We start from the raw sequence: 19,264 nt of genomic DNA, 5'->3' as shown, positions 1-19,264 counted from the left end.
GACAAGCGTTAACTTTGGTGAAGGGAAAGACAACACACAATATAGGTGAAGTCAGCACAACTTCACCAAGGCAAAGTCGTAGAAACTTCCTAGGCATATCTAAACACCTTGAGGGACTGAGTTACTGGGGCTGAATACTAGGGACCATGGTCTTGGGGGACATCTAGGTCAATTCACATAACATAGTTCACAAAGAAAATGTTCTACATCCTACTTTGGTGAGTAGCCTCTGGAGTATTAAAAGCTTTCAAGATACATCTATTGGTCCCATTCGAAGGAGCAAAGGAGAATGAAGAAAATCAAAGACACAAGGAAAATACTAGTCCAAAGGACTAACGGACCACATGGACCACAGCCTCCACCCGCCTAGACCAGAAGAACTACAGGGTGCAAGGCTACCACCACCACTCTGACAGGGATTACAATAGAGGGTTCTGGACAGGGTGGGAGAAAAATGTAGAACAAAATTCTAATTCACAAAAAAAGACTCGACTTACTGGTCTGATAGATTGGAGGAATCCCCGAGACTATGGCCCCCAGGCACCCTGCTAACTCAGAACTGAAGCCACTCCTGAAGTCTACTTTTCAGCCAAAGATTAGACAAGCCTATAAAACAAACAGCAACACACATGAGGAACGTGCTTCTTAGTTCAATCAAGTATAAGAGACTAAATGGGCAACACCTGCCCCAAAGCAAAGGCAAGAAGGCAGGAAGGGACAGGGAAACTGGAAGAATGGACACGGGGAACCTGGGGTGGAAAGGGAAAGGGTAAGAGTGCAGACACATTGCAGGGATTGCAACCAACATCACAAAACAATTTGAGTATAAATTTTTGAATGAGGGAAAAAAAATTATTTCAGTATTTTATATGTCAGGCCTCTATCAGACATGTGTTTACAAAATATTTTCTCCCATTTTGCAGCTTGTCTTTTGAGTCTCTTATTAACGTTTTTAACCCAGGAAATGTTTATAATTTTAATAAAGACCAACTTGACAATAAAAAAAAGAAGTTAGGAATAAAAAAAAATCCACATGTGTGGGTTTATTTTCAGACTTTCTATGCTCCATTGATCTACTTTTCTATCTTCACGATATTACCATGCTGATTTAATTCCTGAAATTGGGTCACATTAGCCCTCTAACTTTTTTTTCAAAAATTTTGGCTCTTCTAGGTCTACAGTATTTTCATATGAATTTTAGAATTCAGCTTGAGTTTCTACAAAAAAGTGTGTTGGGATTTTGATTGGGATTCATGTGTTGAATCTATAGAGCAACCTGGGTAGAACTGACATCTTAACAATACTGTTTCTTCTGACACATGAACAAGGTACATCTCACCATTTAGTTGTTGTTGTTAGCTGCTCTCGAGTAGGCTCCAACTCACAGCGACCTTATGTATAACAGAAGGAAATGTTGCCCAGTCCTGTGCTATCTTCATTATCTTTGATATGACTGAGCCCATTGTGGTGGCTATTGTGTCAATCCATCTCACTGAGGGCTTCCCTCTTTTTCATTGGCCCTCTGCTTTAGCAAAGATGACATCCTTTTCTAGTGATTGGGCTTTCCTGATGATGTGTCCAAAGTAAATGAGCCAAAGTCTTACAATCCTTACTTTTAACAACCATTCTGGTTGTATATCTTTTAAGACTGATTTGTTTGTTCCTTTGGCAGTAAACCTTTTAATTATCTACTCAATGCTAGTACAATATAGAACTGAAGCAGTATGCTGCCTGACAAATGTAATTAGATCCCAGACTTTGCTTTTTAGATTTGTAGGTATTACAAAGAACCTCTAACAGCTCTGAGCTGCTGTTCAACTCCATAACTAATTCTGCTTAGTGAAGATGTATTTAAAATACAGGATGCAGAGAAGCTCCTGAAAGCTTCTAGTCACCTACTGTTGTTATCTTCTTTAGCCATTTAAATTATTTTCTTGATGATTTTGTTAATTTCCTCATAACCAAAAACCAAATCCACTGCCGTGGAGTTGACTCTGACTCATAGAGACCCTATAGAACAGAGGAGAACTGCCCCATAGGGTTTCCAAGGAGCACCTGGTGGATTCGAACTGCAGATCTTTTTGGTTAACCCTTAACCACTATACAACCAGGGTTTCCGATTTCCTTATAGCAAACCCTAATTTTCTATTCTCTGTAACTTGATCCTTAATAGAAACTGTTATGGGCTATTGGTTATACTTCCTCATCTGTGTTTGCATATATCCAGGGCAAATTCAACGTTTGTTAATAGATTTCTGCTTCTATTCTTTTAAATGAGGCTACTGGGGACTCCATTTGGAGCTCCGGCTCCTCATCTCCCTTCACTTAATAGATCACAGTCACTTTCCTACCCTTTGAAATCTAGATCAAGAGCCCACTTTATACACATACAAAAAATAGAAGAGAACAGATGTTCCACCACAGGATCAAAGTCAGTGAGCTGAGGTACTGCTGTATTTTTTACTTTTGGGGGGGGCGGGGGGGAGGCAGCTTATTTCTGCCTACTTTGCCCCTCAGAGTTGGTTTATCCTTGCTATATTGTTGCCCATTTTGTTTCCTAGGCCTTTGGTTTAAGCTGTACCAAGATGAAATGTAGGCTCCTGCCTTCATTTCTTCTAGATCTTCAGTTTATATCAGACATTGACATGTGCTTCGTTCTGCCCTGGTCCAAGTTTCTGGTTCCACCAGCCTAATCCTATCCCTTCACAGAACAATTTTATTATTCATTTTGTATATTTAAAATTAGTGATTTTACCTGTTAGCAATAGGTGCTCTACAAAACTCAAAACCAGTCACACTCAATGTCTATTATCCAAGGAGAATTATAATTAAAGGTCTAAATAAATGTCAGGAGCCCTGGTGGCACAGTGTTTAAGTGTTTGGCTGCTAACCAAAAAAGGTCGGCAGTTTGAATCCACCAGCTGCTCCTTGGAAACCCTATGGGGCAGTTCTGCTCTGTCCTATAGGGTCACTATGAGTCAGAATTGACTCGATGGCAATGGATTTGACTTTTTTGGTTTAAGCAAATGTCATACAAGACATTACACAAGTTACTCGATGTTAGAGATAAAACATTTTTTCTGGAAGAAGGAAATCTAAATAGGAAAATGAAAAATGGTTGACTGGAAGAATCTTTTGTGCCATATTTAAAGCCATTTCATAAATCAGTATACTAATAAATTACACCGCATTGTTACATAGTTTATAACAAAACACACTTCCTCATTTTAAGCCACCTGCCTCTCTCATTTCTTAAAATAATTATGCTAATAAACATTCTTCAGAAACTCAAGTTATTTTCTAAGTTGTTTAATAAATTTTTTGAGCATCTCTGACTACAGGGTCTGCTAGAGAGATGTAAAAAAAGTGCCTTTAAAAAAAGTAAAAATGTATTATTTAACCAACGATATTGGGTCCTCTTGTTTACAAAACTATCATCTAAAACATGCTTTCAAGTATTCCTGATTTTGAAAAATGTAGTCTCAACTGATACCTCTAAAATTAGAGATTTAGATTACAAATAACTGCACAAAACTAAAAGCTTCCTGAGAGCAGGGATGTTTCAGTAATTTTACAATTGCCAGAGCCAGGCAGTATGTGGAGTTTTTGCAGGCACAGGATATATTTGGAATGAATTACCTTGTGCATAGGAATGTAGAAAAAATGGATGGAATTGGCATTGTTTTATAAAGAATTGGGATATGATGAATGAAACTGATAATACAGTTTTAAATGAAGTGATAAGAGACTCAGCAAACTTTCGATAATTCCTATCTTGAAGTAATCTTCTAAGTGTCTATAAACACGAAGCTATTGTTTCTGGTTTCCTATACTTTCCAGGATAAACCTTGACATCGCACGTCCAACTTAATTTTAGTTTGGCATCTTATCTAGAGTGGTCTCCTAAAATGTGTATAATAACAATAATACCTAACCCCACTGACTCTGACATCACAAAAAGAAAGCTCTAGAAAGAGTCAGGGCTGGAAATCTAAAATGAGAGTCATCAGCAAACAGATATTTTAAGCCCTAAAACTGGATGAAAATAATCATGGGAATCAACATTTAGAGGTGTAGAACACAGTATAGTCTGGCATACTTAACAAACGCTATTTTCTTGTGCTTTCACCAGGCTTCACTTTGCCAGGTCTATCTCAATCGTCAATAACTAGACCTAATTATCACATTTCCTCGATTCTAACTCGTGCTTATTATTATTATTATTCAATTTTAATGGTTTAAAATCAAAGGCTTTTCTCCCCCCAGAAAAACTGCTATTAAACTGACGGCCCACTTTACGATCGACAAAATGCACTAGCTACAAGTGATTTTACCCGGAAAGTAAAAGCCTCCAGCTCTACACTCTAAACCATCTCTTGCAAAGTGCTTTTTCAAGTAGTTTCTCACTGATCCTCATAAATTTGTGGGAGTAGTAATGGCGAAGAAGGATTATCCTTTTATTTAGAAACGGAATTAGGCATAAGGAAGCTCTTAGGACTTCTCCAAAGCCTGCGGCGAACTCATAAACCCAGAGCCAGGTCTTCACCCAACCTCAAGCGGGACTCTGGGAAGCCCAAGGGTTGAAGAGTGTGCCCCGGTCAACCTGCCCCGTAGTAGAGCAGAGACTAGCACAGCGACCCCATGGAAGGCTTTTGGCCTCACCCGGCCTACGTCCCCAAGGTCAGTGCCCACAGCATATCCTTGCACCAACAGCCTGCTTCTAGCCCTGATCGCTTACGGGTCGTTCGCATCCACTGGAGCAGTGCTGGGCGGTCGGCCGGCGCCACTGCTCTGAGCAGTTGCAGCACCGCTCGCCGCCCGGAACAGAATTCCATCTTGGAGCAGACATCAGCGCGGAAGAAGGCCCGCATTGCGCACGCGCTGGGGAGCCGACACCTGATCTGCTCCTCGGGGGCCCCGCCCCCAAAGCCCTAAGCCCGCCCCCTATCTGGAATCCTCACGTGCTTCCAGGTATCCCTACACGCAACGCCAGTTCCATTTATTATCATTCAACTCAGCTCAGCCGAGTCCTTTTTTCTGAAGGTGGCTTCTCGAGGCCGTACTTCTTTCCTGGGGCGGCATCACTAAAAAGGCCTTAGAGAGCCTCCTATTTTGTCACTAATTTGCTGCTACAGTTATTGTGCGGAAAAAACTAAAGCCAAAAGCAAGCCGAAGCGAAGAAGCACTTCATAGATCCTTTCAAGAAACTCCTTTAAAAAAAACAGTGCAACAGTATGCCCCGGAAGCGGAAGTGCACCCGTTTCATGGAAGGCTGGACTACGCCGAGTGGTGACGTTTCCTCATTGGGCGGAAGGTTCGGTGGCAGTCGTCGGTCTTCCAGCTGGTGGAAGTTGGGCGTCGCGGTGCTGTGCACTGGGACTCTGGTTTATATAGGTCGGGAAGTCGATTGTGGGGTCGCACCTGTCTGTCTGCTCCTTGGCTTTCCTGGGTTTTCTTCCTCGGCGTGGGGCCTCGCGAAGGAATCCCGGGCCCTTTGGGCCACGGTGTTGGTGCCTGATTTTGCGGTAAGTGCCTGCTTTTTTCCCGCTCCAGGATACGGAGGGTCAGCTAGGGGCCGCCCCATCTCTGCTTACGGGGCAAGAGACTCCAGAGGGAGTCGGCTTCCCTGGCCACGGGCTGTCGTCACTGAGACTGAGATTCTCTGGCCCTTCTTTATCTCGTGTCTCCTATCAGAACTTTTATTGAAAGATGCGCAGTGCCCTTTTTAAGTTGTCTTCGGATTAACCAGAGCCAAATAAGGTGTAGACAACTGCAGGCCTGACTGTTTTGCTTTCCTGATAAAGAATCTAGATGAGGCTACTTCCCCGAAAACCTTTTGACATGTACTAGGTTTTATTTTTGTGTTCATAGTGCTTAACACATTGCCTTGCATGTAGTAGGCGTTCAATAAATGAATAAGGGACATCAGTTCAGTGCCAGTGATCGTTTAAGGTATGTCGTACTGATGACTCTCCCTGTAGCATTTGACACTGCTGACCATCCATTTCTTTAAACTCTTTCCCCTCTTGTCTTTCTTGATGCTATTCTCACGTGGTTCTTTCATAGATACTTAACCCAACAAAATTAGTAGGTTTTTTTTATAGCTTAGTAGTATAAGTTCTTAGCTATAGGGATATAGAACAGAATGACATTTAGGAGCTAACAGTACAGTGAGAGAGAGGCACATAAATATCCGTTGTATCAAGATGGGTAATGAGAAACTAGTTAGGTATAAAAAGCCATAGAGAGCTATGGGGGGACACAGATGAGTGTTAGTATGCTCCTTAGGAGATTTGTGACCCTGAGCAAGTTGCTATTCCAATCTAGACTCAGTTTCCCCATCTACTTTGTTATGAGGATGAAAGGATATTAGGTAAGCTGCTGCTTACAGTGCCTAGAACATAGCAATGGTGGTGCCAAAGGGGAAGGGAAATACTTCCCTCAGGCCCCTTTCCCTCCATTTTTTGATATGGTCAGCTAGTATTTTCTGACTTAATATACAGTGCTTTGCAAAAACACCTTCAAGCTCTCCTTCCAAACGTGACTCTTCTAACTCCACTTATCTGGAAATTCTGGAGCTGCCATATTTGGTAGCTTTTATTTAAAAAAAAAAAAAAAAAAAAAATTCTTCTATGTGCATTTGGGGAAAGGACAGGTATTAGTAAAAAGTGTCTCTCTCTTTGCTTACTATTCTCAGTCTTTATTACTGATTCTCTCTTTTCAGTTGGCCTTTAGCCGTTACTATAACCCGACTGGTCTTCACAGTTCTCATCTACGTCCATGGCTTCCATGACATCATCTTTGTATACCAGCCATTTCCAAATCTTTTTCTCTAGCACCTGTCTCCTATGTAATAGTTCTGTCATTTCCTCAAAATCAGTAAGTCCAAAACCAAATTGCCTATCTCCACCCTGCTTTTTCTTTTAACTTATGTCATGGATACAAAAGTGTGTAACAGCAGTAATTCTCAGACTGTTTTTGAGTTTTGACTCCTTAAAAAAAACAAAAAAAACCGAACCCATTGCCATCAAGTTGATTCTGACTTATAGTGACTCTATAGGACGTAGTACCCCCATAGAGTTTCTAAGGAGCACCTGGTAGATTCGAACTGCCAACCTTTTGGTTAGGAGTTATAGCTCTTAACGACTACACCACCAGGGTTTCCTTTTACCCCTTGCTGGTTGAATTTTGTGTTATATATGTATGTTTAAGAAAAGATAAATAATGTGAACACCTTTGCATTCATTTATCCTACCAGTAGTAAACATTACAAATAATTTTTAAGGTCCCTTGAACTTTTTCTTTATTAACTCTTCTGTCTAACTTTCAAACTAGCTTCTCTTTTTGCTTTCCATTCATTGGTTAATGGGCATCACTAGCCATTCTGCTTATTCAAACTAGAGACCTTGGAAATCATTTTTTGCTTTCTTTTTCTCCTTCATTCTCCACAACCATTTGGTCATTATATTCTGTAGATTCTGCTTCATGAAATAGCCCTTGGCTCTACCCCTTTGTCTTCGTTTTGTCTTCTGCTTCTCTAGATCAAGCTCGTTTCTGTCAAATAGACTTTTTGGGGTATGATTAGTGGCTGTAGGATCCCAGCTCTCAGACTTTCTTTCCTCCAATGTATCTGCTACATTGTCTCTAAAGATATTTTAAAAATATACAACAAATTCTTGGTTGCCTTGTATCCTTCTAGAGTCCCTGGGTGGTACAGATGGTTAAAACGCTGGGCTGCTAACCAAAAGGTTGGTGATTCAAGTCCACCCAGAGGCGGCTTAGAAGAGAGGCCTGGCAATCTGCTTCTGAAAAAAATCAGCAGTTGAAAACCCTATGAGGCACAGTTCTACTGTGATACATACGGGGTCGCCATAAGTCAGAATTGACTTCATGGCAACTGGCTTTTTGTCTTTTTTTGTATCCCTTGAGGAGTCATTGCTTAACGCAGTGATTCTTAACCGTGGCTGTAGTTCAGAATAGCCAGTGAAGTTTCTCAAAATAGAGATGCCTTGATTTGCTCTCCTGATCAAGAACTAGGTGAGACTGCTATCCCTATGGACATGTTGTCAGGAGGGATCAGTCCCTGGAGAAGGACATCATGCTTGTAAAGTAGAGGGTCAGAGAAAAAGAGGAAGACCCTCAACGAAATGGATTGACACAGTGGCTGCAACGATGGGCTCAAGCATAACAACGATTGTGAGGAAGGTGCAGGATTGGGCAGTGTTTCATTCTGTTGTACATAGGGTTGCTATGAGTCGGAACTGACTTGACAGCACCTAACAACAACTTCCCCCAAAACCTAATGTGTACCATCCCTAAACAGTCTGATTGAGCATGTAATTCTTAGCTGAAAGGTGTTATCAACATATTGAAATAACCCGTTGCTTGAGTATGCCTTTCATCCTTCCTTTCTCGTTTTTTTCACTCCATGCTCTTTTCAACATCAAAGTAAAGTATTTCTAAGGCATTCTTTTGATTTTGTTGTAATTTTCCTTTTGGTAACATTTACCCAAAGATTCTCCTTATTATTGAGCTGGCAACCAAAAAGTATCTTAAAGACATGATTTCCAGTGTTTTTGAGTTATTTCCCCTTGTTGCTTATTGAATTTTTGGTATACCTTAGAGTTTAGGTGGCACAGTGGTTAAATGTTTGGCTGCTAACCGAAAGGTCTACAGCTCGAAGCCACCATCTGCTCCTTGGAAACCCTGTGGGACAGTTCTGCTTTGTCCTATAGGGTCGCTATGAGTCGGAATCAACTGGACAGCAACGGGTTTGGTTTGGTTTCTGCTATTCAACTATGAAGTGTTGCTGTGGTTTTGTTTTTAATACGAGTTTTAAAAATCAAAAATAATTATTTTAATGAGAGAGAATTTCTTTTGGTGCAAAATTAAGGCAGAAGAGTTAGTGGTGGTGTGATGCGTAATTTAACTTCTGACGTAAACGGGAATCTTGTCTTTGTTATGATGTAAATTTATTGATTTTGCAATTAGAACTTTTCTCATGCTGAGACTATTCCTGGAGCACACAGTAGTGTTTGATTAATGAATAACTAAATGAATGCAAGCGGCAACTCCATCTGAATCCCTAGTCTATTAATAAATTGTGCTTTTACCTCACAAGGAGCACTTTGGGCAGTAAATAATTTTTCTCTTTGATATAAAAATACTCTCAGTCATTACAGCAAATTTGGAAGTTACAAAAAGATATAAATAAGAAAATAAAAATTACTAGTTATTCACCATCCAGAGATGAAAAATGTTATTTTTTTAACAGCATTATTGAAATATAATTTACATATGATACAATTCATCTATTTAAAGTGTACAATTAATGGTTTTTGGTGTATTCACAGAGTTGTGCAGCCATCACCATAATCAATTTTAGAACATTTCATTACCGCATGAAGAAACCCCATACCCATTAACAGTCACTCCTCATTTTCTCCCACTCCCCCAGCCCTAAGCAGCTGTTAATCCACTTTCTGTCTCTATAGATTTGCTTATTGTGGACATTTCAGATAGCCAGAATCATGTAGTATCTGGTCTTTTTGGACTGGCTTCTTACACTTAGCATAATGTTTTTTTGTGATTTATCCATGTTGTAACATGTCAGTACTTCATTTCCTACTTTTGCTGAATAATATTTTATTTTATGGAAATACCACATTTTAGTTATCCATTTCATCAGTCATTTGGGTTGTTCCCACTTTTTGGCTATTATGAATAATACTGCTGTGAACATTCATGTACGAGTTTTTGCATGGATATATGTTTTCATTTCTCTTGGGTGTATACCAAGGAGTGGAATTGCTGGGTCATGTGGTAACTCTATGTTTAACATTTTGAAGAACTGCCAAACCATTTTCCAAAGCGGCTACACCATTTTATATTTCCGACCAGCCAGGTATGAAGGTTCCAATTTCTCCACATCCTCACCAACGTTTGTTATTATCTGTCGTCCTGAGTATGGCTGTCCTCATGGGTGTGAAGTGGTGTTTCATTGTTTTGATTTGCATATCCCTGCTGGCTAATGTTATTTTTTTTTTAATAATTATTTTTAGACTGTGTTTAACAAAATATGAATTATACAATATATGAATTTTATGTTCTGCCTGTTGCATGTAACTGTATTTTTAGCCTTAACAAGCATATTTTACAAAAAAGTTTCCCTCATTTCTGCTCTCCTCCCCATGCCCCTGAAAAACATAATTCTTATAAAAACCTGCCTAAATTATATGCATAGGAAATAAAATCTAGAGGAATATATGTCAAACTGTTATTGGTGGTTACCAGGTGGTGGAAGGGGGCAGGATTAGGAGAATTATATTTTCTACTTTAAGTATTTCTGTAATGTTTGAATTTTTGCAATGAACAGGTGTCCTCTTATATTCACAAAACATAAAGATGAATTATTTCCTTGGGAGAATAAGTAGATTGAGAATGGAAAAAAAAAATTCCTAAATTTAAAAACCATAATTAACATTATAAAGTTAGTTATTCAAATATAATAATTTTACCAAATAAAATATCTATAGAACATTTTGTTAAATGAATTTTATGTGGTCCTAGACTTAAGAATATTTATGGTATAAAGAATTTTTAAAAGTTTATATTTAGTATTATAATTAGGAAACCAAGAATTGGTTGTGAGCTGTTGGCTAGTTAATGGAAAAGTGTATTAGATAGAAGTGATTTTTCTAAGAATATTTATTAAAAATAATATATACTACAAGGTTTGAAAGCTATGAAAAAATACTGCTCTGACATTATTAAAAATAATATATATTTAGTAGTTGAGCCTAATATTGATCCAATAAGTTAGTCATTGACTGAGGTTTGGAAGAACTTTTTTGTAGGAATTTTTATTGTAATAGGATTTGAAATCACTCATCATTAGAGTCTTTTTATATAATCTCAGATGAAGCAAGGTTCTGGCAAGAATATTTTATAATTGTTTATATAGAGAAAGGTGGCTCTTTGGACATTGCAGCTTCTGTTGTACAATAACCGGGTACTTGTGATTGGTGATAATTGTTAAAGATTCCAGGGATGGTTCCTGGGTAGCGGGACAGGCGCTTTAGTAGGGTTGCTCAGAAAAATTCCAGCCTACTTATACTCCAGATAATATTATAGGGAGAGCCATTTGGTATCATTCAAGAAAGGAAGGAATTTAATAGCTAGGCACTTGTAGAAACTTTTACATATATTGTCTCATTTAATCCTCACAAAGGCCCTTTAGGGTAACTACTTTGACAATAGTATTATCTCCATTTTGCAGGTGAGGAAAGTGAGGCTCAGAGAGATTAAGTAACTTGCCCAAAGTAACACAGCCAGTATGTAATAGAGCTGGGATTTGAATCCAAGTCTGTCAGATTCCAAAGCCCATGCTCTTTCCAGTACTTCACACTGCAGCAGGTAAGTATAATATTTGGGCCTGTGCTTGCCTTACTTAGGCACCTTGGACCGTGTGCCTGTTTCCCTCACCTCACTATCCAACTCCTAGTCAGACTTCTGTTAGAAGAACATGTGACTGGGGTCAATATCAGTCCTTGTACGTCCTGATTGCAATGGTACTTAACGGTTCTTCCTGGACATTGCAGTTACTCTTCCATGAAGAGAAATGTGCATCTGTGATTGCAAGTATGATTTCTTCTTTTACAGTACTACACCCAAAGTTAGTCTCTAGAGTCTGCCAGTAGAGGTATTCAGCCCTGTTATTTAAAATATCATTTATACTCCGGGTCTTAAGGCTATGTGCTATGTAGTCAAGGGATTCTGGGAAGTTCTGCTGTTTTGTAGGGAATAGCTGTTCCATTCCCTAACCTGCCTATATCATTGAGTTGTTGTGAGGGTAGAATGAGATAATAGATACTAAATTATACAAAGGGAGCCCTGGTGGTGTAGTGATTAAAGCACCCGGCTGCTAACTGAAAGGTGGTGGTTGGAACCCACCAGCTGCTCTGCGGGGGGAAAAAGATGTGGCAGTCTGCTTTTGTAAAGAATTACAGCCTTGGAAACGCTATGGGGGCAGTTCTGCCCTGTTTTATAGGGTTACTATGAGTTGGAATCTACCCGAAGGCAACGGGTATACGGGTGAACTGTACAAAAGTGCTCTATAGTAATTCTTTACCTTCCTAACAGCTCCATGTAATTAGAGATTCCTCTTTTATGAAATTCTTGGCACACACAGATTTATTTCTATAAATCTTTCAGTAGTCAGGAGACTTTTGAGTGAGTGTGCGCGGATTGTGAATTACTCCAATTTGAGAATCAGGGTTAGCTATTAAAATAAAAAAAGAAGCCCTGATGGCTCAGCAGTTAAGTGCTCAGCTACTAACGGAAAGGTTGGTGGTTTGAACCCACCAGCTACTCTGTAGGAGAGAGATTTGGCAGTCTGCTTCCCTAAAGATTACGGGCTTGGAAACCCTATGGGGCAGGTTTACTCTGTCCTGTAGGGTCTCTATGAGTTGGAATCGATTCCACAGCAGTGGGTTTTTTTTTTTTTAAGTATTAAAATAAAAAAGGTGTTTTGCATTTTAGTGTATGTCTTAGAACAGGGTGAGGTTAATTTTTAAGTATCTTGTTGAAAAGTCATAGTAGGGAATTCTGAAAAATTTGTAATAAGTAATGGCGAGTGAATATTAATGGTGTAGTATCAGGTCTAGATCTTTGATTTGTCTTAATTTGTCATGCTATCTTCCTTGGCTTACTTTGGTGTTTTTAAGAGAGATTTGTAAAGCCTTTTATGACTTGAGTTCCCTAGTCTTGTTTTTTCCCTAAGATCTTAAATACATCATTTCATTCATTCATAAAATGCATTTTTATTAAGGCTTACTAAGATAGAGCACTGAGTTCACAAGAGAGCCAAAGAGACAAAAATCCCTGCTCTCATGTAGCTTATATTTCACAAATAATATAAGTAAATCATTTGTCAGTTCAGTTGGTAATAGAACAATGAGGAAAAATAAAGGGAAGAGGGGTTGCGATTTTGAATAAATAATTAGAGAAGGCCTCATTGAGAAGCGGCACTGGGCAAGTACCTGAGTAGATGAGAATGGTAGCCAGGGAAAGAGCATGCCAGCTTGTGCTAAAGTCCTGAGGTAGAAATGTGCAGTAGCATCAGCAACGAGGCCTGTATGAGTAATATCAAGTGGGTATATGTATTTGGGTTATATTTGGGGGTGCCTTGCAGTCCATTCTGAGGATTTTACCTCTACATGAAATGGGAGGTCATTGAGGGTTTTGAGCAGAATTCTTCCGCCAGAGTTTTCAGAAACACATCCTTGGAAATGGTAGAGGAAATACTATATAAATAAAAGGGGTTATTAGATATTATTATTCATTTACTGAAGTGCATATTTTTATAATAATTTTTTAAAAACATGCTGCTAATAAGTACTTACACAAGGAAAAGTGTATTGGAAAACTTCACTGAAGTTTTTTTTTTTTTTTTTTTAATTTAAAAGGGCCAGACGACATGAGAAGTTAGATTTATATTTAAGAGTTAACTAGTATAGCTTTCTAAAATGGAGGAGGATCTGTTTATGACATGATCTCTAAAAAAGTTAATTGTGGTGTCATAAATAGGATTATATTGCTCCTGGTAACGCAGGGGTAAAGGAGATGTATTCAAACATCTGACTCTTACATGACAAGCATTTAGTTAAGCAGTAATGATTGAGGATAATGGATATGGGACAAGAAATAAAGTCTGGGTATTCTACATGAAGTAGTTGCTCTTTCCGGTTAAGTGACCATGTAATTGTAAAAAATTGATGGTAAGCAGTTAAAAAAAATTCCATCAAATTTTGTTCTAAATTACCAAATTTTGAGTGTAAGTGTAGTGTTTAGTTTATAGCTCAAACAGGAATATCTCTTTTACTAGAGAGTGTTTTCCTTTCCTGCTTCTGGCTTTTTTCACCTCTGCATTCTCTGAATGAGTCAGCTATTTTGCTGTTTGGTTTTGTTGTTCTGTTTCTCTCTCTCTCTTTTTTTTAATCTCCTGGAGACTCTATATATGGGATTTCATCTGGATAATCTTGGTTGGCTAAATTAGACTAGACCAACTTGGAAGGATTATCAAAACAGTTGTTTTAAGCAACTATTACGCTAATATTGTTCATATTGATATTCCTTAATTGAGTTTTCAGAGCCCTTTATCCTTTATTTTCTTTTACTTATATAGCCCTCTATCCTGATCAGAATGTTTTATTGACATTCTCCTAAATGCTCAGTAGTCTATAAATCTTAATGCTATGTAAATCATAAGTATGTCCTAGGATTTTCCATGTCTCCGTTTCTGCTTACGCCATTCACCTTCCACAAATTCCCTTCTTTGCTTTTCTCTGCTTATCTAAATCTTACCCATTTTTCAGTACCGAATTCATATTCTTCCATTTCAATAAAGCCTACACTGTCCACCTCAGCCTAAAACGTTTTTCCTTCCTTTGAATTTTTACAGAAATAATCATTGGCCAAAACCAAAAATCTGTTGCTGTCAAGTCGATTATGACTCACAGCAACCCTGTAGGACAGAGTAGAACTGTTTCATAGAGTTTCCAAGGCTGTAAATCTCTATGGGGGCAGATTGCCACATTTTTCTTCCATGGAGTGGCTTGTGGGTTCGAACTGCTGACCTTTCGGTTTGCAGGTGAGTGCTTAACCACTGTGCCACCAGGACTTCTCTAATCATTGCAGTTGACCATAAACTTTTATTGCTAACTTTGAACTATTATTTGCCCTTCTTGTAATTTTGCTGTTTGTGTGCCTTGTCTTGCCAACTAGTTAATAAATTGAGGGCAGGGGCTACAAATCATATTTGCTTGCTTAAAATCCTTAAAGCCTTGCATTCTGACTTGTATGTAGTATGTACATCTGTATATTTTATAAAATCATAGAATTTTTTTAATTGTACTTTAGATGAAGGTTTACAGAGCAAACTAGTTTCTCATTAAACAATATACATACTGTTTTGTGACATTGGTTGCCAGCACCACGACGTGTCCACACTCTCCCCTTCTCAACTTTGGGTTCCCCGTTACCAGCTTTCCTATCCCCTCCTGCCTTCTTGTCCTTGCCCCTGGGCTAGTGTACCCATTTAGTCTCGTTTTATTTTATGACCTGTCTAATCTTTGGCTTAAGGGTGAACCTCAGGAGTGACTTCAGTACTGAGTTAAGAGGGTGTCTGGGGGCCATACTCTTGGGGTTTCTCCAGTCTCTGTCAGACCAGTAAGTCTGGTCTTTTTGTGAGTTAGAATTTTATTCTGCATTTTTCTCCAGCTCTGTCCAGGACCCTCTGTTGTGGTCCCTGTCAGAGCAGTTGGTGGTAGCTGGACACAATCTAGTTGTGCTTGACTCAGTCTGGTGGAGGCTGTGATAGTTGTGGTCCATTAGTCCTTTGGACTAATCTTTCCCTTGTGTCTTTCATGTTCTTCATTCTCCCTTGATCCAGATGGGGTGAAACCAGATGGCTGCTCACAAGCTTTTAAGACCCCAGAGGCTACTCACCAAAGTAGGATGTAGTATATTTTCTTTATAAATTATGTTATGCCGGTTCAGCAAGATGTCCCCTGAGACCATGATCCTCAGCCCTCAGCCCAGTAATTCAATCCCTCAGGGAGTTTGAATGTCTCTGGGAAGCTTCCATGACCTTGCCTTGGTCAAGTTGTGCTGAGGTTCCCCAGTATTGTGTATTGTCTTACCCTTCACCAAAGTTATCACTTATCTATTGTCTAGTTAGTGTTTTTCCCTCCCCACCCTTCCCCTCCCTCATAACCATTAAAGATTGTTTCTTTCTGTGTGTAAACTTTTTCATGAGTTTTTATAATAGTGGTTTCTTACAGTATTTATCCTTTTGTGATTGACTTATTTCACTCAGCATAATGCCCTCCAGATTCATCCATGTTGTGAGTTGTTTCTCACATTTATCATTGTTCTTCATCGTGTAGTATTCCATTGTGTGTGTGTACCATAATTTGTTTATCCATTCATCTGTTAATGGGCACTTAGGTTGTTTCCATCTTTTTGCTATTGTGAACAGTGCTGCAGTGAACATGGGTGTGCATATGTCTATTAGTGTGACAGCTCTTATTTCTCTAGGGTATATTCCTAGGAGTGGGATTGCTGGATCATACAGTATTTCTGTTTGTAGCTTTTTAAGGAAGCGCCATATCATTTTCCAAAATGCTTGTAGCGTTTTGCAATCCCATGAGCAGTGCGTAAGAGTTCCAGTCTCCCCACAGCCTCTCCAACTTTTGTTATTTTCTGTTTTGTTTTGTTTTTAATTTGTGCAAGTAATGTGCAGGTGAGATACTATCTCATTGTGGTTTTGATTTGCATTTCTCTAATGGCTAGTGATCGTGAGTATTTCCTCATGTGTCTGTTAGCCACCTGACTGTCTTCTTTGGTGAAGTGTCTGTTCACATCCTTTGCCTGTTTTTTAATTGAATTATTTGTCTTTCTGTTCTGAAGTAAACCATAGAATTTTAGAGCTGGAAAGGACCTTCAAAGTTATCTTGTTTTAGATTTGGGGTATCAGGAACAGCTATAAAATGGGAAGAGTAATAATATACCTCTTTCCTTGGATGTTATTAGAATAAAATGAGAAAATGAGATGGATGTGGAATCATTAGCATAGTGCTTGTCATACAGTTATGACTCAACAGTTGCTTTTCTTCATGCTAGAAAAGTTAAATGATTTAGTAATTAAAATTTTTTTAATATTTTGCTTAGCAGCAAGAATCGAAGTAGTTTTCAAAGTCCTCTAATGTGATATATTAGACAATATTTCTGAGTAGAGAGTTTACCTTTTTCTTTCTCCTGCTCTCTTATTCTTTCTCTTTCCTTTTTTCTCTCTAATTTAAAAACATACATAATACATTAGTTATTTATATTCACAAGTATTATGCCAAAGTGAGAACAGATTTAATTCGAGATCATGTCATTATTTCCTCAAAGGATATTATTTAACATATTAAATTTGCTGACTCCTATAGGAGATTTCAGTTAGCTATTCGAACATACGACATCATAACCAAGTAGCAGTTATATCTTTTGGACATGACTATATTGAAGCTGCAGGTTGAGGGTATAAAAGCTGGAATTAATGGTGTCTAAATGCTAGTTTCCCTCACGTGTCTGTCAGTTTGTTGTACTGTGGGGGCTTGCGTGTTGCTGTGATACTTGAAGCTATGCCATCAGTACTCATATACCAGCAGGGTCACCAATGGTGGACAGGATTCAGCTGAACTTCCAGACTAATACCGACTAGGAAGAAGGACCCAGCAGTCTACTTCCGAAAAAAATTAGCCAGTGAAAACCTTATGAATAGCAGCAGAACATTGTCTGATATAGTGCCAGAAGATGAGCCCCCCAGGTTGGAAGGCACTCAAAAGATGCCTGGGGAAGAGCTGCCTCCTCAGAGTAGAGTTGACTTTAATGACGTGGATGGAGTCAGACTTTCGAGACCTTCATTTGCTGATGTGGCACGACTCAAAATGAGAAGAAACAGCTACAAACATCCATTAATAATTGGAACGTGGAATGTACCAAGTATGAACCTAGGAAAATTAGAAATCATCAGAAATGAAATGGAACACATAAACATCGATATCCTAGGCATTAGTGAGCTGAAATGGACCGGTATTCGCCATTGTGAATGGGACAGTTGTATGGTCTACTATGCCGGAAATGACAACGTGAAAAAGAATGGCTTGCGTTCATAGTCAAAAAGAACATTTCAAAACCTGTCCTAAAGTACAACACTATCAGTGATAGGATGATATTCATACGCCTACAAGGAAGGTTAATTAATATGACTATTATTCAAATTTATGTACAACCACTAAGGCCAAAGGTGAAGAAATTGAAGGTTTTTGCCAGCTTCTGCAGTCTGAAATTGATCAAACATGCAGTCAGGATGCATTGATGATTACTGGTGATTGGAATGTGAAAGTTGGAAACAAGAAGAATTGGTAGTTGGAAAATATTGCCTTGGTGATGGAAACGATGCCAGAGATTGAATGATAGAATTTGGCAAGACCAATGACTTCTTCATTGCAAATACCTTTTTTCACCAACATAAACGGCAGCTATACACATGGACCTCACCAGATGGAATACACTGGAATCAAATCGGTTACATCTGTGGAAAGAGATGATGGAAGAGCTCAATATCAGTCAGAACAAGGCCAGGGGCCGACTGCGGAACAGACCATCAATTGCTCATATACAAGTTCAAGTTGAAACTGAAGAAAATTCGAACAAGTACATGAGAGTCAAAGTATGACCTTGAGTATATCCCACCTGAATTTAGAGACCATCTCGAGCAGATTTGACGTGTTGAACACTAATGACTGAAGACCAGACAAGTTGTGGAATGACATCAAGGACATCATACATGAAAAAAGCAAGAGGTCATTAAAAAGACAGGAAAGAAAGAGACCAAAATGAATGTCAGAAGAGACTCTGAAACTTGCTCTTGAACGTTGCGTAGCTAAAACAAAAGGAAGAAATGATGAAGTAAAAGAACTGAACAGAAGATTTCAAAGGGCAGCTCGAGAAGACAAAGTAAAGTATTATAATGACATGTGCAGAGAGCTGGAGATAGAAAACCAAAAGGGAACAACTTGCTCGACATTTCTCAAACTGAAAGAACTGAAGAAAAAATTCAAGCCTCGAATTGCCATAGTGAAGGATTCTATGGGGAAAATATTAAATGATGCAAGAAGCATCAAAAGAAGATGGAGGGAATACACAGAGTCATTATAGCAAAAAGAATTGGTCAGCATTCAGCTATTTCAAGAGGTAACATATGATCAGGAACCGATGGTACTGACGGAAGAAGTCCAAGCTGCACTGAAGGCACTGATGAAAGACAAGGCCCCAGGAATTGACAGAATATCATTTGCGATGTTTCAGCAAACGGATGCAGCACTGGAACTGCTCACTCGTCTATACCAAGAAATTTGGAAGACAGCTACCTGGCCAATTGACTGGAAGAGATCCATATTTATGCCTGATCCCAAAAAAGGTGATCCAACTGAATGCGGAAATTATCGAACAATATCATTAGTATCACGTGCAAGTAAAATTTTGCTGAAGATCATTCAAAAGTAGCTGCAGCAGTATGTACAGGGAACTGCCAGAAATTCAGACCGGATTCAGAAGAGCACATGGAACCAGGGATATCATTGCTGATGTCAGATGGATCTTGGCTGAAAGCAGAGAATACCAGAAAGATGTTTACCTGTGTTTTATTGACTAT

At 38.9% G+C, this 19,264-nt stretch overlaps 2 protein-coding genes across 2 annotated transcripts in view; one reads left to right on the top strand and one right to left on the bottom strand.

Moving 5' to 3' along the window:
* The window catches only part of LOC101357373 (uncharacterized), a 43,921-nt gene extending 39,040 nt beyond the window's left edge, over positions 1-4,881 (bottom strand). The window contains exon 1 of the mRNA XM_004376519.2: positions 4,739-4,881. Coding sequence (XP_004376576.2) covers positions 4,739-4,871 — 133 coding nt within the window. The 5' untranslated portion in view covers positions 4,872-4,881. The remainder of the gene's footprint in view (positions 1-4,738) is intronic.
* Positions 4,882-4,977: 96 nt separating this feature from the next.
* The window catches only part of SRP54 (signal recognition particle 54), a 48,817-nt gene continuing 34,530 nt past the window's right edge, over positions 4,978-19,264 (top strand). Inside the window, exon 1 of the mRNA XM_004376517.2 lies at positions 4,978-5,525. The gene's annotated coding sequence lies outside the window, so the exon portion shown is untranslated. The remainder of the gene's footprint in view (positions 5,526-19,264) is intronic.

This window comes from Trichechus manatus, unplaced genomic scaffold, assembly GCF_000243295.1.
Source record: "Trichechus manatus latirostris isolate Lorelei unplaced genomic scaffold, TriManLat1.0 scaffold00043, whole genome shotgun sequence".
NCBI lineage: Eukaryota > Metazoa > Chordata > Mammalia > Sirenia > Trichechidae > Trichechus > Trichechus manatus.
The sequence above is the reverse complement of the archived record's forward strand: the minus strand, read 5'-3'. Positions and strand labels throughout refer to the sequence as shown.